The 26,376-nt window shown below is 40.9% G+C and overlaps 1 protein-coding gene across 4 annotated transcripts in view; it reads right to left on the bottom strand.

Annotated features, from left to right (window-relative positions):
• Positions 1-26,376, bottom strand: part of SUN1 (Sad1 and UNC84 domain containing 1) — a 98,881-nt gene that overhangs the window by 6,353 nt on the left and 66,152 nt on the right. For all 4 annotated transcript variants that reach the window (XM_089681833.1, XM_089681838.1, XM_089681855.1 and 1 more), the window contains 8 exons: positions 23,761-23,906; positions 20,359-20,592; positions 14,308-14,382; positions 14,132-14,172; positions 11,494-11,635; positions 5,954-6,199; positions 4,206-4,290; positions 2,345-2,460 (listed from right to left, as the gene is read on the bottom strand). In XM_089681833.1, the coding sequence (XP_089537959.1) occupies positions 2,345-2,460; positions 4,206-4,290; positions 5,954-6,199; positions 11,494-11,635; positions 14,132-14,172; positions 14,308-14,382; positions 20,359-20,592; positions 23,761-23,906 (1,085 nt within the window). The remainder of the gene's footprint in view (positions 1-2,344; positions 2,461-4,205; positions 4,291-5,953; positions 6,200-11,493; positions 11,636-14,131; positions 14,173-14,307; positions 14,383-20,358; positions 20,593-23,760; positions 23,907-26,376) is intronic.

The following is a 26,376-nucleotide window of genomic DNA, read 5'->3' as shown; positions in this document are numbered from 1 at the left end:
TGCAGCTAAACCTGGAGAGAAGTGCTGTCTGTCAAAACAGCTGTTGCCTTGCTAGCAGCATTGATGAACGGGGGATATGTGCCTGCTGTACCATGTACTTGTATGAAAAAGTATCCTGCTCTTATTGTATTGCTTGTACTGCCATTCCCCCTGCTTTCCTATTAAAAACTGATCACACTAGGCATGAGAGCACAGCATGATTTTTGGCTGTGTCGAGAACTGAATCGGCTCTCCTCCAATGATCAGATTTCTGCTGACGCCCCCGGCCCCTCCCGGCACAGCTATTCACTGGGAAGATCAGTGTGCTGCTCTCTCCTCTCTAAACTCCTTATGCAGCTGTTTTGCCTTTCAATTCCATTTTAAAACATAATGGGTTGTTTCACCCAATCATATATTTACAAAAAATAAAGAAAATACTTTTTTTTACGCCTCTTGCATCTCTTTGCAGTCCCTCCCTATTCATTTGTCATGCTTATGTTCTGTGAGATACTGCACAGCATCTAAATCAAGATAATGTTGTTCACAAGGGCCCACAGTACAGGACAACCAATGGGTGTCTCCTCAGTGATCATACATCATGTGATATACTACATCTCTCTAATATATTGATATCAGCTGCTCAGCTTTTAAACTGTGTAACAGTACTATTCTATAGGATTCATCCTGTTCACCCTTTAGATGTCTCAATTTAAAAAGAGTAATATAGTACTGTCTTCCAGCTACATATTTTGCTTGAAGCATTCATTTTAAGTACATAATTGACTGCATTCCTTTGGCAGCAATTTACATTCTGAACATTCCCATAGTTTTGAGCACACTTGTAAACGATCTGACCAGAATAAAGATTTACAGCAAAATTGCATTCTTCTTGAGATGACAACAGCTGCTGTCCCACTCATATGACCACATCTTCATGCAAAATCATACAGCTCAGGTCCACAGGCACTCAGACTAATGAAACTGAGCTATGCCAGATTTTGCATCAAAAATACATAACACACAAGTGTCAAAAAGATATATAGTGAGCACAAAGAAAAAAAAAATTATAGAAAAAGCAGCTAGCACACAGTGGCAAACTCCTGTTCCACTGAAACAAATTATACAGACACACACACACACACACACACACACACACACACACACACACACTGCAGCGCTGGTATCAATGTGAAAAATGCAGACATGTGAATATCCAATATTGTGCAAAAAACATGACATGAATTATAAAGTCCAAAGAGAGGTGCAATGTCCAACAATATTGTGAGAATCAATGGTGTAAGGCGACTCTTGTGAAGGGTATATCTGTGACAATCCTCCACCACTATGCACTCACCAGAAACAAGAAATAAACTGGCTCTGTACAGAAATCCCTCCAAGAGATGTAACCTTTCTACTGCAGCAAGTAGGTATATGGCCAAATATCCACTGCGGCTGGGCTCTATATGGGCATTCCTTAGGATGGCTCTCCCAGCTCCCATACACCGAACAATCCAGATGTGGCAAATCCTGAAAAGAGCTCAAATACCAGAGCCCGGAGACCGCGATATATAGTGTAGTATTCAATCAAAATACAAGGCATCCACGTGGAGCATAAAAACAATCACTCGCAAAGATGGCCGCCGGACCATCGCATGGACTTGGCAGTGTGACGCCAGCACGTAGGGAGGAACCTCCCTGCTGACGTCATGCTGCCGAGTCCATGCGATGCTCCAATGGACATCTTTGAGTGATTGTTTTTATGCTCCACGTGGATGCCTTGTATTTTGATTGAATACTACACTATATTTCGCTGTCTCTGGTATTTGATCTCTTTTCAGGATTTCCCACATCTGGATTGTTCGCCGATTGGTGTATGGGAGCTGAGAGATCAATCTTAAGGAATGCCCATATAGAGTCCAGCCGCAGTGGATGTCATTTAGCCATATACCGACTTGCTGTAGTGAAAATGTTACATCTCGGAGGGAATTCTGTACAGAGCTTGCTTATTTCTTGCTTCTGGTGAGTGCGTAGTGGTGGAGGATTGTCACAGATGTACCCTTCACAAGAGTCACCTTACACCGTTAATCACCATTGATTCACACAATATTGTTAGACAATGCACCTTTCTTTGGACTTTATAATTCATCTCATTTTTTTTTTTGCACATATAGTGGATATTAGTTCACATTTATTTGCATTTTTCACATAGATTGATACCAGAGCTGCACCATTGTATATACAATTATAACACAGCTAGGGAATCTTTACAGTGCAACCCAAAATGAATGGGCCTGGTGTGAAAAAACCCCAATATCTTCATTAAGGGGAAAAAAAAAAAAAAAAAAAGGTGTCTCCCTTTCCTCACCTGTATTACCACTCTGGGAGACTGAGATAAATACCACAATGGAATTCCAAACAAACTTAGGAGTGCTGTCTTTGTTCCATAGGTTTCTGAACAACGAGTACCCAAGATGCTGCCACCTAGAAGAATCAAACATATCAGGATGGGTTTTCTTCCTTCTTGAAACAATTTAACAGATTCTGAGAAAATTTACAAAATGGAGGGTACAAAAGTAATCTTAGGACTCATGACTGATGCCATTCTATTGTGACTCCTGTATAGGCAGCTTTACTTTCCCATCTCACACTCAGAATTTCACTATAGTAAAGCAGAACCCTGAAGTTACAACTCACTAGAACAGATTTAACTTAGTGCAAATTTATAAGAGATCAACAAAAACTATCCACGATCCAACCGTACCTAAGAATACGCTATAGATTAAGCGCTCTCTGATTGGATGAGGTGGAGATTGTGATGTGACTATCCTGTGACTCCCACCTTGTCCAATCAGAGCAGGCTTTGCAATAGTTAGAAAAAAGCAAGGCATTACCTGAATGGCACATGTGCAGTGAGCAAAGCCCTGTGGTTACTATACAGCAGAGCAGCTGCAAAGCACAGATCCTGGAAGATAGCAAGGATCACTGCAGTAGCAGCAGCTACTAGAGTGATTCTCTGCCTCCTAAGAAATTGTGGAGATATGACATAGGCATTCATACACTGGTCCAAAAAAAAGGTACAGGAGCTACTTAAGTACATTTGGAGTGGAGGGCAGCCAATTCAAGCAAATGATGTTGCTCTAAAGACGCACTAATAACGCAAAGCCCAGCCCTTGCATAGCTCAGATATAAACGGGGCCCAAGTGTAGTATTCTAGAGGATTCCCACAACTAAAGAAAGAAATAATGTTTTTTTTAAAAGGTAAAAACAGGATGGCATAAATAAATCAGGCTAACTGCTAGTGGAGTGGAAAATGTATTATCCAGCATTTCTTAAGTAAGTCAATTATAAACTATATATGACCTAACAAGTATCAACAGATGTGAGCACAATAAACAAATATACAGCTAACTTCCCCTCCAGTGTAAATTTAGAAGACTTCGTATTACCAGTATCAAAAGTGTTGACTCATTTGACATTTTACACACACACGCTTAAAAAGGTACTACTCATTTTTGTTTTTTTTAATATATTTGCTCAACAAAAGTTGCACAAATATATACAAGTTTTGTATTTTGAAAATACCTGCCAATCCTGCCAGAAGCCCAGTGAACAGGTAACTTCTGCAGTGAGTTGACAATGTAGTGTTATTAGCCTTGCTCAGTTCTGCCTGTAGTGGACTACAGAACACCCCCCCCCTCCCCATATAAGTTATGAATATAGGGGGTGGTCATGCTTCCTGTCCTAGGGTAACAATGCTGCAATTCTATATAGCAAAGAGAGCATTTTTACCCTTAGACTGAAGTGTTGACATGATTGGCCATATGACACTAAAAGGAAACAAGCAAAAAAAGAAAGAGAGAAAAACCACACATCTAAGAACCAATAAAGCCGCAATCCATTTTTTTGGGGGGGTTTAGATACACTTAAAAAAAAAAAAAAATCACCAAGATCTGCAAAGCAAGCAGAAAATAAAAAAAGGCAGTGTCTTCAGGGACTATACAATGCAAGATGTGCAGAAAATGGTAGGTCCCCAGAATGCTTCTGCTACTTCACAGAGGAGGCAAATGCCAATTGTGGTCATATTTTAGAATGCCAGATTATCAAAAAATGAAAGTAAATCTCACAGGACCTAAATATGTGAATACCTGTACAGAAAGTCAATTTAAATGGTCAGGAGAATACGTTCCCCTACCTAAAACTATGTAATATGATAAACCAAAGCTTACCTCCAGATTCCAATGCAAAATCCACCATGCCAGTACGGTCCTGAGAGTAAAGCTTCAAAGCATTATTCACAATAACACGTGCATCCTTGAAATGGAAGGAGAAAAAATAAATAAATAAAGGGGAGTAGTCTACTCTTGTTTGAGTAACTATATGAGTAAAGATGTAAGGTGTATTGTTGTTGTTAAAGTTAAAAAAGGAGAAGTACAGCCAAAGCTCTTTTGGCTGTACTTCTCCTGTGAATCACAGGAGTGCAATTCATTTTGCACTACTGTGACCCGTTTTCAGCCAACAGCGCGCTGAAGTCCGCTGTCAGCTGACGTCGGTCAGACAGTCCAGGCTGAGGACAGATCCAGACTTTAAAAGTCAGGATCCACCCCAGAGTCTGGAGCGGCACCTGGCTCAGCCTCTCAGTAAAACGCTGAGAGCCTGAGGCAGCCACTCCCTCCTCCACAGCCCAGCGCTCCAGTGAGCACTGGGGGAGTAGAGCAGAGAGCAGTGAGAACTCAGCAATCATATGACCGCTGAGGTGTCTTCTCCTCTCTGAGCAGAGAGCAGTGACTGTCAGTCACTACTGTCTGCTCGGCCCCTCCCCCAGCTCTGGAGAGGGAGGGAGCGGTTGGCTCAGGCGTTTCGCACTTAGAGCCGACGGGACAGATGCAGAATCGGACCTAAAATAATAAAAAAAAAAAAAAAAAAAAAAAAAAGCCCTACTTCTCTTTTAAAGTATCAGTATTTCCCAATCTCAGGTAACACAAAGGTCTCAACGTTTAAAATTAAAATGTTTGTAAAGCCTAAATATTTTTTACCTCAATGCAGGGAATGCATTATGTGTATCACCCCCTCTGCCCCCTTATACTTCTGTGAGCCTGATCTCGAACCAGAGCTGTGCCTGTCTGCAGCGGCTCTCTCTCCCTCTCATCATCCCCCAGCTCTCAGGCTCTGCTGAGAGCAGCGGGAGCCAATGTCAGTCAAATCCTACAAAAAAAAAAAAAAAAAAAAGAAGGGAGGCCAATCCGAGCATCACTGTCTGTGTCTATAGAAGCAGGCAACTTGCCTCAGGATCAAGCCCCACATGTGCCCCACAATGAAAAGGAGCCGCTTTCTACGATGGCACAAAGAGAAGAGGAGAGAGAGCATCAGAGCTGGTAAGTATAAAAAAGTTACTTATTTAGAAAAAAAACATTATGAATGTGGCAGGCTGAGTGTTAAAATAGGAGAAAATGTTATTGAAAGCCGTACCACTGAAGTTACTTACTTCTAGTATGCAAAGTCTAGATGGCTGCTGCTGCACAAAATTCTCAATGAAGCTGGATACTACAAACAGTGCTCTTCTTCCAGCACCGAGTTGCAGCCATAGTAAAGTGAAGGATCATGTCAATCACTCTCCCCTCCTCCATTCACAAGAAGCCTTATATTATTTTCACAAGATGCATGGTGTTCTGTGAATGGACAAGGGGGGGTGAGGAGGTAAATGTCAACCCTTCATCCATTTACAGAATGACTTAATCTGTGAAAAGAATACAAAGGGTTTTTTGTATAGAGATAAAGGGAGAATGAACGACATGATTCTTCACCATACTGTAGTCAGCACCCTCAGTCGCAGCAACATTTGTAATATCTGGTGAAACTGTCATTTGTACATAAAGTACCATAATCTTAGAGGCAACTTATTTTAATGGTCCAAAATCCATTTTTTCCTGACCACTTAAACATATCTCGGGTTTCAGATAACAAAACAAACACCTACCTCCTCCGAAATACCAGATACACTTCCAGTTACTGCCCCTTCCACTACTTTAGCTGTTGCCACCTTCTTTGTGATTGACATCTGGTGAGTGATATTCTTCAAGATTTGGAGCTCTAGTTTTTGTAATCTGGTACCAAGATCTACATTACTAACATAGTTTGCGGAAATCCACTGTAGCAAGGACTCTGGCAGATGTGTCTGACTTCCAAACATCATTTGGACAGATTCTCTAACTCTGGCATCCACCTAAAAGAGAAATTTATAAACAGTTGCTCCCATAAACGTTATCTGAACTTCAGGTAAACCGCTAAACATACATCTGAAATTAATGTGAGTGCGTTTGCTTTATAAATTACACGTACTTTATATTACAGGTAATGCAGAGATGCAGGACATATCTGCTCCCCCTCCAAGCAGTGACTTGGCAGTCTTCCAAGCATTCTATTCTCTAGTGTAGTGGTCTCCAAACTGTGGCCCTTTGCTTGCCTTTATCTGACCCTTGGTGCACTATATCTCCCACTGATATCAACTGGCCATAATTGCTTCCACTGACACAAACGATGTGGCACTATTCCTCCCACTGACACCAATGGGGCCCTATTCATCCCCTTGACATCAATGATGAGGTGTAGTTTCCTCACACACTAGGACATTTTCTACATCTTCTGGCCACATACCTGCCCCACTAAAGACTGAAGGACCATAAACAGGCCTTTTGTTTAGAATGTTTGGACACCCCTGCTCTATTGAACACAGAGCATGTGCTCTAGAAAAGGGCCAGCTAAGTGAACACTGCTGCTGACATAAGCATTTGATTTAATTCAAGTTTCTGAGGAAACTAATGATGAATTGTTCAATGTTTATGCAGCTACAAAAAGGTCACAGAAGGCTTGTTTTATACTTGTAAGAATGTAATTGCTTTAATGTAGGGATGCACCGAAATTTCGGCGACCAAAATATATCGGCCGAAAATAGCCCTATCAGTATTCTGCTGATAGGAAAAATTTAGCCTATACAGGTGCCGATACTGGAGACTGTGTGAACTGCAGATGTGAGGGTGGGGCGGCGGAGAATGGCAGGAGAGCAGCAGTGTATCTACTGACCGGCTGTCACTATATGTCAGTGACAGTTTTTAAATAAAATTACCGGCTTTTTTTTTTCTTCACTTTAGCTCACAGAATTAGCTATCACTTCCCCCCAGCTAAAAGAAACAACGTTTCCTTTAGCTCCAGGGAAAGTGACCGCTAATTCTGTGAGCTATAGTGAACAAAAAAAAAAAAAAGCCAGCAAGTGGATTTAAAAATCTGCAGCGACATATAGTGACAGCCAGTGAGGGAGCCCCTCTGTATACACTGCTCCTCTCCTGCCCCCTTCCTTGCACACACTGCCTCACCCCCTACAAAGAGGAGCTGTCACTCATATGCCATTACATAGGGGACTATTGGTCCCCTATGTGATGGCAATAAAATCACAAGTTAAAATAAAAATATACATGAAAGTAGAAAAAAAAAATAAAAAATTGGAGCCTCCCCACATATGCAGACATTTCGGTTTCAGTTTTCGGCCACATGCATTCTGAATTTGTGGTATCGGTTTTGGCACCAGAATCTTCATTTCGGTGCACCACTACTTTAATGCCCATAGCCTGGCCACAGGTCACTTGATCAGTCAGGTTCACTTGTTTCCCTTTAAAGTTGAAGGCTAACACATGTATCTGCAAGGACCACAAGCTGTCTGAACTATAGTACAATTAATGGTAAATCACATTGGAATGGTTACTTAGAGCTTAAACTGACTTGGCAAAATGTGCTTCCTAACTTGCTGTATGATTTACCAGATGCTTTTGAAGTAGCTTGCCCATTGAAAAGGTCAGATAAAATGTAAACAAAAACTGTTAACAGAATTATTCTGGTGGCACTAGACTCCTGATGACCCTACCTGCCACAGTGGTCCTGAAGACTCAAAGTGGCATTAAAACAAAAACCATGTAATATACTGCAGCTTACCAATCCTTAAATGTGGTGGCCGCATTATTTTTTGTTTTATTTACCCCTTTATTTTTACCTGGTGACCCTGCCACAAGTAACACTTTCTGTCTTATGGTGCTTCCACTCTATGGAGGACGAGTCACTGACACAGTTTGACAGCAGCATTTTCAAACAGAGGAGAGGGTAGTTTTTGATGCACTAGCAGATTGAGATGGACTTGAGTAATGCATTAAATATGAATGCCAGCTAACACATTTTAAGCTGTTACAGCAAAATTGTTATTTCCTTTTGAGATAAAGGTATAAATTAATAAAAAGCTGACCATTATAAGCATCCCTGTCAGTGTTGTATGGTTTGTCACAAACCTCTTAACCACTTCCTGTCCGGACACTTTTACCCCCTTCCCCCCTTCCTGTCCAGGCCAATTTTCAGCTTTCAGCGTTATCACACTTTGAATGACAATTGCGCGGTCATGCAACACTGTACCCATATGAATTTTTTTTAGCATGTTTTTGAGACCGATAAAATTTTATTTTGGTGGTATTTATTCACCAATGCGATTTTTTTTTTTTTGCTATTTAAATGAAAAAGTCCAAAAATTTTGAAAAAAAGTGTTTTTCTTATAAAATTTTGCAAATAAACATAAATCTTGGCCAAAATGTATTCCGTTATCTTTTTAGTGAATAAAAAAAATAACCCAAATTAGTTTATAACCAAAAATTATAATTTAAACTGACATTTTTCTTTTTTATTATTTATGGTTTTTTTTTTACATACTGGTCACCCTAGCAGTACATTGTCACCATGGTGACACTGTACTACTTGTGGGGGGTGATGATTTTTTATTTATTTTTCATCTTTTTACACGGATTGCTTTTACACCCATAAAGGCTGTAAAAGCAATCATTTCTCCTTCTCTGACTGCATTCTTGCAGCCATTGAGAACTACTGTGTGAGCTGTGATTGGTCACAGCTTGTCACATGGTACAAGGCTGTTGTGAATAGCCCTGTATCATGCGACTTCTGTGATCATTCACAGATTTCACATAGTAAGCAATGTCGTCAGAAGTGACATCTTGCTTACTACTCTGCATGTGATCACTAATTGTCCAATCAGTGATCACATGATCGGGACCTCACACAGAGGTCCCATCCGACGATCGGTGTTCCACTGTGTCCGGAGGACACAGCAAGCAGCGGATCGCCATGCTGCATGCTCCCAACGGCCACCCAACCCTGCATTGCCACCGTCCGGCCATTTATATACAATGGCCGGATGGGAGGTGGTTAACTGCCACTTTTGCCAGACAGCTTGGTCTGGTAAATGAAACTGTAAAACATCAGATTTAGTGGTCAAAACACCAGGGGAAAAGAAAGGGAGAAAGTCTAAAAAAGAAAACTAAAGCAACCACCATATCTAAGAATTAGAAGGCTGCAAAATATTACTTATTTTGGGGTTTAATACCGCTTTAACTCACATTAGGGAATTGTACCAAGTTTTTTTTTCTTTTCAAGATACTGGCAAATCATGAAACACCATTAATACCACCTTCCAAGATCAATTACCTTGGAACCTCAGCATATTCCTAAGCTAGCCAGATAAATATTATACCCTGGAGATACCTGCCCCTATTTTAGGCTCTTTATTGTGGCACACAGATAATCAGCACACAAATGGTTGTCCTCTTGCTTTGAGGGATAGAGAAAACAAGTCAATCTTCTCTTACCAAGGAGCATATTGGTTGTACACAGAAATACCTTTGGGAGCCATGGTTGTTGATGCCAGATCTAGCACCAGTTTGATATTGTAGACCAGTGTTTCACAACTCTGGCAATGCTTGATTTCCCCTGGGTGTGTGAATATGGGACGCAATTTGCCCTGGGTCAACATCATGCATTGCCATGGTGCATGCCGGCAACCAGCAACATAACTAATGTAGCCCTAAGGTCAGGATCTACAGTATAACGCCTGAACCATGGCAACGCCTGAGACTGATCCAGGGCAGGCAGCAGTCAAGGTCACCCCCAGCATTTCATCAGTTTTCAAGACGATTGTGTATCATCCCAGGTTTAAGATTCCAATGTTAATTAAGCAATATTTACATCAATGCTGCCTCAAGATTTTGTGTACTTTTTAAAGGGTGCTATGGCTGAAAAAAGGTCAAGAAACACTGTTATAGGTTACTGAAGATTGTCTATGCTTTGTACTGTCATGTTGATGTTTGCAATACATCATTTAAAAAAAAAAATTCTTACTGTGGAATAAAGCCTGCAGGGAGGTCCATGGTGTGCAGCTCAAACTCAAAAAGGAATACAAACCAGACTCCACAAGGAAAGGTGCAAAAGTGGGAACCCTCACCCTAATATTTTGAAGTATGTGAAACATGTTTAAGGTGGAAGACTTACAGGCCCCATATCAGTCGGGATAACTACTCAGGAAAGGTTTATCTTTTAAACCTTTGAATAAGCCAAGTTAGCCACTGCAAACAAGGATGGTGGAGAAGGCCCCACAAGAAAAGGCAGTGGCCACACCATTTCATTGAGAAGGTTGACAATATCAGAGTCTGAGTGGTGTTTCTCTAAAGCAGTAAATGTGATTTTTATTTAACATTCACTGTTGGTGAATCACTCATTTAAAAACACATGCCCATGGATAATTCACCTGCAGTGGACGTTTGGTAAATTGTTATGGTAAATCTGAAAAGAAAATATAATCCATTTTGGGGGGAGCCCATTTGTTTTATAGTATAACCTCTGTCAGGTTATAAGCGCTGACATTACCTTTTCTGGTGACCAAACAGTATGTGAGGTTTCCCCATCAGAGAAACAAAAAATAATAAGAAACAAAAACAACACACACACTCCACTGCAGAGTTCCGCCGCAATCTACCCAATAATAAGCAAGTAACTGGCAGACTGTCCCCCCCCCCCACTAATCTCACACTCATATCATGATATGCTCTTCCCCACATGCAGAGCAGCAGAGGCAAGCAACAAATGTCAGTATTGATTCTCCCCCCTTCATCTTAGGTGCCTAACATCACATGGAATGCACGAGAGAGAGGAGAACCAGCAGAGAACAGAGCGCCAGAAAACACAAAGCAGCTTCCCTGCACAGCTCTGAAGGAGAAGGAAACCGCTCTTCTATTGTAATATAGACAGCTGCCCTCTGTCCTTCTGTCTCCCCCACCAGCACCACTATTGCGCTGCCCTGCTGGCCTCCGCCCTAAAAAAAAAAAAAAAAAAATCATAACCTGTGCGTGCATTTAAGAGTGTCCTCTAATCCATATAAATGCAGGTTTGTCAGAGTGAATGAGGCCAAAGACAGAGCAAAAAGAAAAACAGTAACCAGGATTCATCTTAATGATCCAAACACACTAAACTGTAGAAATATGGTTGTTTTTGGACACAATGCATCTTTGAAGTTTAATAAATGCAATCTAGTCAGCCGGCATTTAGAATTTATTAGATTTCATTTATTAAAGGATATTTGTATATTACCCCAAAGGCAATAATATAGAACAGTTTATTTGATGCTCTAGGTTTTTTTACCTTTTGAAGAACACAGTCTGGCAGATCACAGCTAGACTTCGCTGTCTGTCCGTTAAGGAACTCTGCTTTGTATGCTGCAAATTCTTCCTCCAGTCTTTCAATCCTTTTTCTAAGTAAACTTTGATCGTGAATTTCACCTTCACTGCACAAATAAAGCATAATGAACATTTTAACATAAAGGGGAAAAGAAGCTGCAATGGCATAGCCTGCTAATTATATTCAAAGTGAAGATTGTGAAATGTTGCCGTTTTATCATACAAGTATAACATATCAATACCAGAAATAATTACAAAATGTCCCCTCCTTAACATAGAACCCATTACATAAAACATCAAGCCTTACTCTGTATATCAGAAGACATGCCTCAATATTGCAACCACACTAAATTTAATTACTTATAATATAATGGAATAGAATAGAATAATGGGTCACATAAGCAGGCTTTACAAAAACTCTTGATATTACAGAACGTTGGCAAGCACTTTCCTAAAGGACAAGTTCACTTTTAAAAAATTCTCTAAAAAAAAAAAATAAATAATATATCCATTCATCCATTCATCTATCAATTGCAGTTTTTTGCAAGCAAAAAAAACACGCATTTCCTATTTTTTCTTAGGAGCTTTGAAAGCATTACATCTGCATATCACTGATGCAATGTCGGGCTCCTGCAGACTGTCAGTGTAGCAGTCTGCCCATACCACCGATATGGCCAATTACTGAATGACAGGAAGCTCAATGGACTGCAAAAAAGCTCACCAGCGCCCGCTCAGTTCATTAAGAATTACAAGCCATCAGTCACACAGGACGACAGAAGTTGTAGGCATTCATTCACAGAACAGCCATGCATGGCCACCCCCTTTTCAAATTATAATAGCCAGTGCCAGGAGAAAATCCCCAGCCCACTGTCACAGGGTGGGGAGAGCTGCAAAACTGTGAACATAATAATAAATAAATCACTATTAATCCCCAATTTCTATTTAAGCACACTTCACCCCTACCCTTAGAGGTGTACAAATATAAAACAATAATATGCTCAATAATAACATAAATATAGATCCTTTCCTCAAATCTGTGAATATAGTAAAGTCCCAAAAGTAAATCAAAATCTCACAAAAATCATATGTCCCTTTGAAAAATAAATAAATAAATAAATCCAAGTGTCCAAAGTTTGATTCAAATCCTCAGCCTCTTGCAGCAACTTGATTTACCTCAAAAAACAAAAACATAAAAACCACAGTGCATTATCCTTAATTAAATAAATTAATGCATAAGAACCATCCAGTGATATTTCACCCAAGTGAAAAAAAGTGTATACATAAAAATATACAAGCACATGTGCATATACACAATGTGTAGTGAAAAACCGTGTATGTGAATCACTCTTTTTGTGCTCAAAAATCACACACCACAGTGTACACTTCTACTGAAGTAAGGAGTAAATACCCTTATCAATATTCAAAAATAACTTTTGCCTTAATAACAATCACCAAGAAGACTGTATGATGGGATGAATCTTTCTGCCAGTATCCTCAAATTTCACTCTGAACTCATAACACCATATGGATCCATCCACATTAGTATTTCAGACCAATTTCCACCATATCCGCCGTCCAGATACCCATATATGAAACAGAAAATAGTGTAATACTGCCACACACTAAAATCCCGAAGTTTTAATGGTACTGCTTACAGTGTGGCAGTATTACACTATTTTCTGTTTCATATATGGGTATCTGGACGGCGGATATGGTGGAAATTGGTCTGAAATACTAATGTGGATGGATCCATATGGTGTTATGAGTTCAGAGTGAAATTTGAGGATACTGGCAGAAAGATTCATCCCATCATACAGTCTTCTTGGTGATTGTTATTAAGGCAAAAGTTATTTTTGAATATTGATAAGGGTATTTACTCCTTACTTCAGTAGAAGTGTACACTGTGGTGTGTGATTTTTGAGCACAAAAAGAGTGATTCACATACACGGTTTTTCACTACACACTGTGTATATGCACATGTGCTTGTATATTTTTATGTATACACTTTTTTTCACTTGGGTGAAATATCACTGGATGGTTCTTATGCATTAATTTATTTAATTAAGGATAATGCACTATGTGGTTTTTATGTTTCTGTTTTTTGAGGTAAATCAAGTTGCTGCAAGAGGCTGAGGATTCGAACCAAACTTTGGACACTTGGATTTATTTATTTTTCAAAGGGACATATGATTTTTGTGAGATATTTTGATTTTTGATTTACTTTTGGGACTTTACTATATTCACAGATTTGAGGAAAGGATCTATATTATTTATTTATTATTGAGCATATTATTGTTTATAGAAGTGTGAACATGTTACATGTAAACGGAAGGAATGTGTAACATGTTCTCAAATGTGAACTTATCCTTTAAGCTGTAGGAAGGCGCAATGTGCAAGCTTTCCCTCTATGATAAAATCTAAAAAAAAAAATTAGAACATGCCAAAACAGCTGCTCTATTTTCTTCACTGTACAGCTGATAAAAGTTTATCAGCTGTCAGCAGCTATCCATCACAGCTAGAAGATTTATTCTGAGGTGTCATCACCATTCAGTCTTACAAATAGCTGATCTCAAGCAAGGTAGAAAATAGGTTAAAAATATTACCTAGCATTAGTCTGCACGCGCTTCCGGTCTTCATCAATGGCCTACAAGTGCAAGAAAATTGGTGAAATGCCAAAACTAAAAACTATAAATAGAAAGTCATTAGCACTTAAATGCTTCCTGTTCTCCTTCAGGACTCCAAAGAAAAGCATTTAGCCTGCAGTATTCAGGCTGCATACCTCTGACAGTTTGGTCAGTAAAGCTTCCAGGTGCAAGATGCGAGCTTCGTGATTCTTACCGATGGAGTCCTCAGCCTAAGATGTGAAGGAATAAAAATGCATGAGATCAACATCTGGCCTGACAAGACTCCAAAACATACTCATTAAGAAAAGCAGCTTGCAGCTTAGTGTCATCTCGTACGGTTAAAGAACTCATGCACACCAACAACCAGTACGGTTTAAGGGGTAATTAACCACTTGAGCTCCAGAGGATTTACCCCCCTTAATGACCAGGCCTCTTTTTGCTACTCGGCGCTCCACTAATTTTTAACACAAATAGAGCTTTCTTTCGGTGGTATTTGATCACCTGTGCGCTTTTTATTTTTAACACTATAAACAAAAAAAGGCCAAACATTTTGAAGAAAAACAATATTTTTAACTTTCAGCTATAAAAAAAATATATAGTAAACTCAAAGTTAGTTATAAATTTAGGCCAAAATGTATTCTGCTACATGTTTTTGGAAAAAAAAAAAACCCAATAAGTGTATATTGATTGCTTTTTGTGAAAGTTATAGCTTCTACAAACTATGGTATAAATACTGCAATTTTACGCCATTTTTTTGCTATACAGCGCTGTGCTAGTTTAAGGGACAATTGCGCGGTCATGCAAAACGGTACATAAATGAAATTTACATCCTTTTTTTTCCCACAAATTGAGCTTTCTTTCGGTGGTATTTGATCACCTGTGCGGTTTTTATTTTTTGCGCTAAAAAAAAAAAAAAAAAAAAAAAAAAAATAATAGCTGACAATTTTGAGGAAAAAAAACAATATTTTGGACTTTGCTATAAAACATGTCCAGTAAAAAAAAAAATTTAAAAATCAAATTTAGTCATAAATTTCTGCCAAAATGCATTCTGCGACATGTCTTTGCTAAAAAAAAACCCCAATACGTGTAAATTAATTGGTTTATGTGAACGTTATAGCGTTTACAAATGGCAGGAAAGATACTGGGATTTTTATTTTTTTTTTATACTAATAATGGTGGCGATCAGCAACTTATGGCGGCGATCAGCGACTTATGGCGGGACTGCGGCGGAAATTCTGACATTGGGAGGTACTGACTTGGGGTCACTGACATCCCCAGTGACACCAATACAGTGATCAGTGCAAAAAAAAAAAACCACTGACACTGTACTAACGGCACTGGGGAGGAAGGGGTTAAGTTTATTATTCAGGGAAAGGGTGTGAGGGGAGTGTTTTACTAGGGGGGCGGGGGTGTGTACTGCAGGGAACACTGCTGATCAGGAGAGAGAAACTCTTCTATCCCGATCAGCGTGTCCTGGAGCTATCAGGGAACTGACAGAAAGCACAGCTTCTGCAGCTGTGCTCTCTGTCAGTGATTGCCGCCGATCGACCGGTCGATCGCCGGCTGTGACCCGGTGACTGACATCCACGGCTGTGATCGGGGGGACAGGTAGGGCGGCAATGCGCCTCGTGCGCGCCCCTTACCCGTTTTAAAAACACACGTTTTAAAACGTGGTTTTGCCCAACCGTCCCGCCCTGCCACCGTATTTCTACAGTGGCTGGGCGGCATGTGGTTAAAAAGGAAGAAGTACAGTGTATTTTCAACTGGAATATTTTTTTGAGTTATCACAAGGTTTAACCATAATTTTGTATATGTATTTGACATCTTACATTCACTGTCCCCTATATTTGCCACTAAAGACAGGCGTTTGAGAAGCGTTCCAAACTCTTCCCAAACGAATGAAAATTCTGCACATGGCAGCACACAGTGCTGTTCACACGGAAGCGTTAGCGTTGCGGCAAAACTGACGCCTCGGGACTAGTCAGGAAGAGTTGAAGCCTCCCATTCAAGTCTATGGTGCCGCTCAGCAAACGCCTGGTAGGCGTTTGCGGAACGTTAATACCATTTTACTTCATTATAGGAGTTTGTGGTGCGGTTTTAAGGCTTGGCAAACGCCTATCAACCACCTTAAGACCATGCATAGGGCATTTTGGAAGTGTTTGAGGAGCGTTAAAAACACTTCAAACACGCCTGTCTAAACGCCTGTCAAAAGCTATAGGCGTGTTGGGCAAGAGTTAGAAATAAAGCCAAGTGTGAACAGGCCCTTACAGCGAGTTCCTAACTTCCTATACTGGACTGACGACATGGTGCCTCTGCTGCATTGAAATCATAGGCAGTACTCTGTCAGACTACAGAGTAGCCAATTTATGTAACAAAGATGAGGAGAAAGGGAGATGTGGGAGAGATTTTGTAGCCCAAAAAATGAGAACTGGCGAGGGCTGAAAACCCTGCTTCTGATTTCGGTGCAGCAAAAACACTGATGTCACTTCAAAGAAGAAAATTAAAAGAGCACTATTTCGAGCAGATCATCAGATATTTTTCTGTACTTTTAAAAATATAAAAAACACCGGGAAATGTACATGCATTGCATGTACTGAATAGGTTATATTTTGCACAAACATCTACTTTAACTACTTAAGATGTCAGCCACATGGGAGTGCATTGTTTTTAATCAGTCTGTGCACTCTAATCCTGAGGAAGAGCAGTGAAAACAAAAAGCCGTATAATTCTGAGGAAGAGCAGTGAAAAAAAAAAAAAAACAGCCATAAAGAACTGCAAAGCAGGAAGCAGACCTGACATGCAGTGAGCAAATAGGCCTACCTCACCACATAAATAACATTTTAAAAAACATTTACATATACATCTAAAAAGGGGGATCTAAAAGCCATTTAACGCCTAATTAAAAAAAACGCCAGTTGAAATAAAAACTGACAGAAAACGTACCATTTAGGTTAGGTCCATTTGCAATTCCAATTAGGGCTCGTTCACACTTGACTGTTCTACCAACTCTTGCCAAACATAGCGTTTGGCAAGCATTGGTCCGGCGTCTGCGGAGTGTTTAACACTCGGCAAACGCTGCATGCGCGGTTGCTAGGCGTTTGCTGAGCGTTAAAAATGCCCTACAAACGCCTATAACGAAGTTTGAATGGTGTTACCGCTCCGCAAACGCCCCGCAACCGCACTGCAAACACTGGCCGGGCGTTTGTGGAGCGGCGCCATAGACTAGGAGGCTTCAACGCCTCCTGACTCGACCAGAGGCGTCCGTTTTGCCGCGAGGCAACGCTAACGCTCCCGTTAGAACAGCACCATGTGCTGCAATGTGCAGAATTGTCCCAGGTGACCGGTAAAAACGCTTCCCAAACGCCTTTCTGCCACCTGCACAACTAGTGTGAACGTAGCCTTAGTCTCCAGGTTATTTTCAATACATGCATTAGGAGTTTGTGAGTTCACTGAAGAAACCAGTTTAACCCCTTCACACCTAAGGTAAAACAAATCTTAACGCCCAAGGAAAAGTTTACAAACTTTGACATGTTAGTAAAACCGTACATATCATCGCAACTACTTTGTACATCCAGGTGAATTATACCTTGTTTTTTTTCCCAGGACAAATTGGGCTTTCATTTGGTGATAAATGGTAATGTGTATCCCCCGATTTTCTTTTTTTATTATCCAAGATAGTAAAAAAAATAATATTTTTTTAAATTTAGTGGCGTTTTTCTCATTACTATCATAACCTACCACCAAAGAACAACCCAAAATAAAAATTTCCAGCTCTTGACAAATCGCAGCGATACCATATATGTGTATGTTATTTGTACCTGTAGTACAACCCAGAAACAATAGTGTGCATTTTGTTTTGTTTTTTTTTTTTTTTACCTAAAACACACCTGACACATTAAAAAAAAAAAAAAAAACCCTGACCTTTGACCCCGACCCAAAACACTAACCCTTGCACTGAACTAAATCTAGGTCAGGGGTCTCCAAAATATGGTCCTCCAGGAAATGAACTGCAAGGCCCATGAGGCCTTGCAAGACTGACAACCACAAGCAAGACTCCAGAGGCATGATGGGATTTGTAGTACTTCAACATCTGGAGGGCCATTGTTTGAAGACCCCTGATCTAAGTTTTTTTTTTAACCACTTGCCTACTGGGCACTTAAACCGCCCTTCCTAGCCCAAGCTAATTTTCAGAGCTGTTGCACTTTGAATGACAATTGCGCGGTCATGCAACACTGTACCCATATGAATTTTCTATCATTTGTTTTCTGACAATTGCCGGTTATCGGCAGTATTTTCCTCGTGCTGTGACAGCATGAGGAAAGTGCAGCTGATAACCAGCAACTGCATTTACCCGGTGATCTGCTGTCATTGGACACAGTTGATCATGTGGTAAAAGGCCGCTGTGGTTGACCTGTTACCACATCACTTGATCAGCTGTGCCCGCAGGACACAGCGATCACGGAGATCGCTGGGGACGCGTGAGAGGGCACGTTCTGGGAGGACGTCCTATAATGCCCTACCAGAACTGGACAACCCCGCTGAAGCCGTCATTTGGCTATAGCCCGGTTGTCAAAGTGGTTAAATATTAATCTTTTTTTCAAATTTTACAGTTTTTTTTTCCCTCTCTACAAGGAGAGAGAGATACAATGTATCTCCTCTATTCGGAGAGAACAAACAAACAAGGGGGGCGGGCTTCACAGTGACTGATCACTGTGATAGCCTATCAGAGGCGATCACATGACCTGGAATCAGGAGTCCCGCTCGTTAGAATCGTGCAGCGTGCTGCCAGCAGAAAGAAAGACACGCAAATATGAGGCCCCATGGGAAAAAGCCCAGTTCTGTCGGCGCCAAGGGGTTAAACTGCAGCCTTTCACAAGGGCACCATCCAGTCTATTCAGTGAGGATTGTGTGAACAGATCCGCTGCTAAATCTGAGCAGAATGAGACTGATTTCACATTTGTGCTGGTGTATTTTAAAACGGGCTGTCCTGATCCATGCTGGATGCATGTCCATTCACATTCATTGGCTACCTCCAATTTTTCAGGTTTAAGTTTGTAAAATTGGAAAAAGATGCAGACCGTTTCATTTTTCCCCCAGACTTGAATGGACTCAGAGGTAAGCAGATGTAAATGGATGCACATCTGTTTACATCCACCTGCCCACAGACTTGCATGGAGCTTTCTATTGGGTCCAACTGAAAAACTTAAAGGTGGGCTTGTTTGTTCCGCATGTGTGAAAGGGGCCTTGTTTGCACCATGTATTTCTATGCACAATATGCCAGAGAGCCCACCTATCCTGAATAGAAAACAAATTAATCATATACAGCGAGATACAGTAGTATTCTTATTAGTTTATCCAAACTCCAAATATTTAGTGCCACTGTCCCCCACAACCCCTTGCTTCTGGTCTGTGTGTCACTCTTCTCCTATAAATAATTTCAATAAGCTGCTTAAGTTGTGGTTACTTTGTCCATGGCTGTTGCACTTTAATCACTCAGGCTACATGTCCCTCTAGGCACTGGAGTAATAAAAGCTGGTGCGGGTAGGTGGAAAGGTCTGCGGGCACTTCACTTTCACACAAGATTACAGGAATGCTATTAATACCAGCATCACAACATAACACCTGTAATCCTGAGAACTATAGGGAGGGGGGTACTTCATGACATCCGAGCCCAACAGGAACAGGCTGTGTGATGCTGGGCATCACAGCCAGAAGTATAAATGAGGCCACTTTGAGAACGGCTAGTTTTGAAGATTGTGAGGAGCTTTACAGTGTAGAATATTTTAATTCTGTACACCATCCAGTACAGCAGGTACCAAAGCTGGGGTTGGACTTCAGGGGTTTTCTGTGCAGCCACACAAGTTAGATTTTCCCTCTTAAAAAAGTAAACCTGTGACCCATGCCACCAATAAATATGATCCCCAAAAGCTTGTGCTTGGAAATGCCAAATACCAAGCAGCTCCCATGGATACTTGCTCCAGATAAACAATGTCTCATATACCTTAGTAATGGTTAGTGCAGCTGTCCATCAAAGTGATGGGTCAATACTAAAGTGTGCAAAGTGGGAGGGGGAAGACCTCACTTAAAGGCCACAGACGTTGGTCATATCTTGCATCACAGAGTACCCAGAGTTCCTGAAGTCGGCTTTACAATCACCAACCCAATAAAGTTTGTGTTAACATTTCAGTAAAGTGTACAATACTCACAATAGATTTTTCATGCAAGTCCAACTTCATTTTGGCAAATCTCTCGTCGAGAAGGCTGGCAATTACACTTGACATTTGACCCTGGTCACTTCTCTGTCCCATCTGTTCTTTAATATCCACAACCAGAAGTTTCAGTTTCTTGTAATCTTCCAAATGATGATTATGATGGGCAGTTATTAACCCAAAGTGTTTTTCCATCTCCTTCATTCGAGCATCATATTGAAAGTTCAATTCCTGAAAGAGGTTTTAACAGATTTTTAGATAACCAATGACCTGATCCACACCACTAAAGGCAAAGAGAAACTGAAAAAGGTCAAAGCCATTTTCCTATAATGAGCCCTATTTAAACGTGAATCTGCTAGCAATTTCAAACAAACTTGTATTATATAGATGTAAACCATAACTGAATTAGATTTTTTCTAGAGCACCAGGTATCAAACTTTTTTTTTTTTTTTTCTTTTTTTTTTTAACTAAAATGTGATTTCCACTTTTTTCAATTTTGCTGCACCTCAGTGCTGCTATCTTTTGCCTCCTCTTTACGGCCACTTTCCCATCTACATGCATGTGCACCAACGATACAGTGCAGGGCTGGTTTCTTTATAAAATAAAATGACTAGTTGTGGATACAGATAGATCGCATCCAGGACCGATCATCTGTCCCTAACCGCAGGGAAGGGCTGGATGAGCAGACATGCAAACAGCAGCACACAGCCACAGTTTCCATCAGCCGGTCATTGCTTTGTAAAAGCAGTGACGCTGCAGCTGTGTGCTCATACCTGTGATTCCAACAGCAGAAATCCACAATCATCCAGGTGTGGATGATCGCACAGATCGCAGGTGTGAATAAGGCCTAGGAGTGCTTTTAAAGTGAAAATAAAGCTTTATCTTTGAGAAAAAAAAAAAAAACACACCCCAAAACACACGTCATACACTATATTGCCAAAAGTGTTGGGACACCAGCCTTTACACGCACATGGACTTTAATGGCATCCCAGTCTTATAGCTGAAAAGGGTGGGCCAACTCAATATTGAACCCTGCAGACTAACAGCTTCAACTCTTCTGGGAAGGCTGTCCACAAGGTTTAGGAGTGTGTCTATGGGAATGTTTGACCATTCTTGAGAAGTGTATTTGTGAGGTCAGGCACTGATGTCGGACGAGAAGGCCTGGCTTGCAGTCTTCGCTCCAATTCATCCCAAAGGTGTTCTGTCAGGTTGAGGTCAGGACTCTGTGCAGGCCAGTCAAGTTCCTCCACCCCAAACTCGCTCATCCATGTCTTTATGGGCCTTGATTTGTGCACTGGTGTGCAGTCACGTAGGAACAGGAAGGGGCCATCCCCAAATTGGTCCCACAAAGTTGGGAGCATGAAATTGTCCAAAATGTCTTGGTATACTGACGCCTTAAGAATTCCCTTCACTAGAACTAAGGGGTCCAGCCCTACCCCTGATAAGCAACCCCACACCATAATCTCCCCTCCACCAAACTTTACATTTGGCACAATGCACTCAGTCCAGTACCATTCTCCTGGCAACTGCAAAACCCAGAAACATCCATCGGATTGCCAGACAGAGAAGTGTGATTGGTCACTCCAGAGAACACGTCTCCACTGTTCTAGAGTCCAGTGGCAGCGTGCTTTACACCACTGCATCCGGCACTTTGCATTGCACCTGGTGATGAAAGGCTTGGATGCAGCTGCTCGGCTATGGAAACCCATTCCATGAAGCCCTCTATGCACTGTTGTGCTAATCTGAAGGCCACACGAAGTTTGGAGGTCTTTAACCATTGACTCTGCAGACAGTTGGTGACTTCTGCACACTTGACGCTTCAGCATGAGCTGAACCCGCTCTGTTATTTTAAGTGGCCTACCACTTCGTGGCTGAGTAGCTGCTTCAACTTTGTTATTACAGTTTGCCATTTATTTGCAAAGAAATTTCACGGATGGACTTATTGCACAGGTGGCAACCTATCACGGTACAACACTTAAATTCATTGAGCTCCTGAGAGCGACCCATTCTTTCACAAATCTTTGTAGAAGCAGTCTGCATGCCTAGGTGCCTGATTTTATACACCTGTGGCCATGGAGGTGATTGGAACACCTGAATCAAATGATTTGGAAATGTATCCCAATACTTTTGGCAATATAGTGCACTTGCCTGCTATGGTTCAACAATTTTCAACAGAAACACAGAGCCGTGCTACGCCTCGCCTCAGCCCTGCCCCCCATTCCCTCCTCATTGGCTGTGATTGACAGCAGTGGGAACCCAAGGCTTCGACTGCTACCTCTCAACCAAATGAGGAAAGAGACACCCAGACAGCCGAGGCTCCTGTGCACATCGCTGGATTATTGTAACACCTACAAAATTTGAAAAAAAAAAAAAAAGTTAGTGGCTGCAGGAGCTAGAAGTAGGTATGTGGGTTAGAGATGTGTCTAGTTAAGCTGGAACATAGGTTCACATCTATGCAGACTGAGCATCTGTCACAATGCACTAGGAAAATGCATCAACCACAATCTACTTTGGGGGGATAATTTGTTTTAAATTAAGGACTTGTCAAACAACTGTTGTGTTTTTATTCACCCACAGCCCTTTCAAAAATCTGCACCGGCGTATAATGCACAGATCAGTGGATCAGGAGTGCAACGTCAGACTTCTGCAGTCAAGCCCTGCAGCTGTCAGCCCATACCTTCATACTGGCTGTTTACAAGCCGCAGGGTTTCTGCATGACCTATAAGAGCACTTATCAGTGTCCTCAGATCATGCAGAACTACAAGTCATCAGCCACATTGGCCAATGGTAGTTGTAGTTCATGCATTCACAAGAAACTGAATAAATGCCATGGCCAAGGGGGCAGAGCTCCCCTGCTTTTGCATTGTAACATTGGGTGCAGGGTGTAACTGGCTACCGGAGCTGGAGCATATAACATGCTCCAAAAGGTGAACTTATCCTTGAAACCTATCAAACTATGAATAGGGAAATATATACAGTGCAATAAATGTATTGCACTGTAGAGATTTCCCTATTCATAGTTCACTGAACAGAGTTCAGTATTAGAAACCAATTAAATATATATTTCATTACCTTACTAATTTATAAAATCATTACTGAGGTTCATAGGATCATTTAGGTTTCTTATGTGTGTGTTTTTGATCTAAACATATAATTGTACCTGCTACTTTTGCTTCTATACTCACAAAATACATTTTGAGCTTAAGTAGATCTTTTAAGTTTGTGTAGGATATACTTTACCCAAGAACTGCCCACTGTTCTCCAAGAGCTACATTTAGTTGCTATTGCTGTAAAGCAGAAAGCAAGCTCAACTTCTATATAAAATAGCAGGCTTTACCAAAACAGGTGCAATATGATCCGGAGTTTAATCTGCTTTTGCCACTAGAGATGAAATGTTACCTTCTTGTCATGGTCAGATACATATATATCGGACACTGGCTTCAGGCTAGGAATAGGATCTTCGGCTGTTTGTGTTGTATATGATGTAAATCCCCTGAGTGCTGGGAGCATGGCAAGCAAGGCATCAAAGCCCCACCACCAGAGACCTGCACAAAATAAACACATGTAACCATCAATGAAATATTCCTCCAGTGTCACACACCAAACAAGTTCAAATTGATAAAGAGTTGGCTGACTGAATCCAATATAACAAAATATTTTTGTGCTGTATAAAGGATTTAAAAAGTGTAAACACGGTTTCTCTCAACCACTTTGCTGGAGCACTGCTTAACATGTACTTTGCACAGAAACAATTGGGTTAATGTAATAATGGAGCAGAGCAGGTTCACTTTGCAAAATGAATTTTGGCTTTGCAAAAAAGGGAATGACGTGGAGCTGTGCTAACTTTAAATATCCAATCGTGCAATACAAAAAAACAAAACAAAAAAAAAAAACAAAAAAAAAAAAAACACAAACAACACCACACACACACACCTTTTTGCTTGCATGAGATTGAATTATTGAAGTCAGCATAGCGTCACCTAGTTCACCAGACCGCAACCCAAACTCATCTCAGTATACCCCAGAGAACCACGTTAACATAATACACTGAGATCAGTTTGGGTTGCCATCTGACAGATGGGAAAGACATTAGGCTGACTATACACGCATCATACTCATAGTGCTTTGTACACTGTTTGAATGTGAATATTTGTGTTAACTACAACATATGCTTTACTTGTTGAATATATGATTTATGGTATAAAGGGTTAATGGTATAAGTGTTAGACACAAATTCATATGATTTGTGTGAAGTTAAAATATGGATTCTAATTTATATATGCATTATTCAAATTATTATTCACATTTACCACTTAAATACCTTTGAATTATGGCCACTGTGTAAAAATTAGTGCGATAGGGCATTTAGAGATATGGAGTACTGCTGCTGCATGTTATATAGTGGTACACACCGAGAGATAGGCAAGGTAACAGGTTAATATAGTCTTCGCAACACTGCGCTAAGAGCTGTCTGTGGAGAGGGGCTTGCCTAAGCTTATGCAAAGTTTCAGGTTTCAGAAAGCTTGCATTTGCATTGGAACATTTAGAGGATCAGAAGATGTTAATCAATAGGTATACTGCGACAGGGTTTATATTGCGACAGGGTTTATATTGCGACAGGGTTTATATTGCGACAGGGTTTATATTGCGACAGGGTTTATATTGCGACAGGGTTTATATTGCGACAGGGTTTATATTGCGACAGGGTTTATATTGCGACAGGGTTTATATTGCGACAGGGTTTATATTGCGACAGGGTTTTTTTGACACAGTGTGTTCAGGTATTTGTGAGGGTGGACTGAATGGTGCAGGGGCCCTGGGTGGATTCTATTTGGTACCTAGGATTGGCATTATCACAATACTCTACTACTATTTTCCCAATGGGGCAGCTGAGTTATGTGTAGGAGCTTCCATCTTTGATCCAACCAGTTACGGTTATATCAGGGGCAGTACTGGACTGCCATTTTTTAAACACTGCCACAGACTGTATAGCACTGCAGAAGTAACAAACACATTCTGTCAGTGCTCAGATTGCCTAAAGCCTCCACAACCCAGATAAAACTGCAAGGCTCAAGCTTCAACCATCAGGGTCTCGGCTCCCCTCCAGAAGATATCGCTGCCCTGCAACTGTAGAGCACCCAGATAGTTAGATCATAAAATACACTTCTTTCAGGTAGTGAACAGCAAACATTAAAAGCCATCCTTGGTCTTGCATGTGGGGTCTGGATGCAGTCCCTCTTTGCCTGCTGGCCATAATGACCGATCCAGATGGAGTCCACTGCTGCCCTGGTAGGGGTGAAAAGGAACGGACCAGAGATGTAAAAATGAAGTCCCAAAAAGAACAGATCTTCAGAGAGACTCAGGGTAGCATCTTTACATTCGGAAACTAGCGCACTAAGGCTTGGCTGAGCTGGGAGGGATTATGCCTCTTTTTGGTCAGTGTCCATTCACCTGAAGGTGCCAGCATAACACAAATAGTCATGAACTGTCATGTCCTGGGATGTACAATTAAGAGAAGGATTTTACAGCGAGTACAAAAACCCTATCAGAAGGGAGTAAATACATTCACTGTTAGGGTTTACATACACAATATTTTTGGCCACTTGAGGTAGTAGTAGTTTAAGGGCTCATGTACACTGCAGCTCCTAAACTGACGTTCAGGAGCTGTTCAGCATTGTTTTCAGCAGCCCATGAACTCTCCCTAATGTTTTCCTAGGTGTCCATGTACACAGTCGTTTGCAGTTGAGTTTACAGTTGTTTTTTTGATCGCACCAAACATGCGTTCAGGAGTAGATTTTATCTGCGTTTCAAAAGCCAAACACTTGTAAACGCAGTTAACCGCGTTTAAAAGCTTTTTTTAACGGTTTTATGTCCAGATGCTGCCCACAGACTTTTTTTTCATCAGAAATGCATGCAAAGCATTTTCCATGTATTGAAATGGACCCGGTACACCAGCGCAGTCAGTTCCAGGTTTCGCGTGAAGAATAAAAATGGTAGAACGTGCCGCATTATGCT

Source organism: Staurois parvus, unplaced genomic scaffold (genome assembly GCF_062004578.1).
Source record: "Staurois parvus isolate SC_StPar_1 unplaced genomic scaffold, SC_StPar_1.0 ptg000018l, whole genome shotgun sequence".
NCBI lineage: Eukaryota > Metazoa > Chordata > Amphibia > Anura > Ranidae > Staurois > Staurois parvus.
Note: the sequence above shows the minus strand (reverse complement) of the source record. Positions and strands in the feature narration are given on the sequence as shown.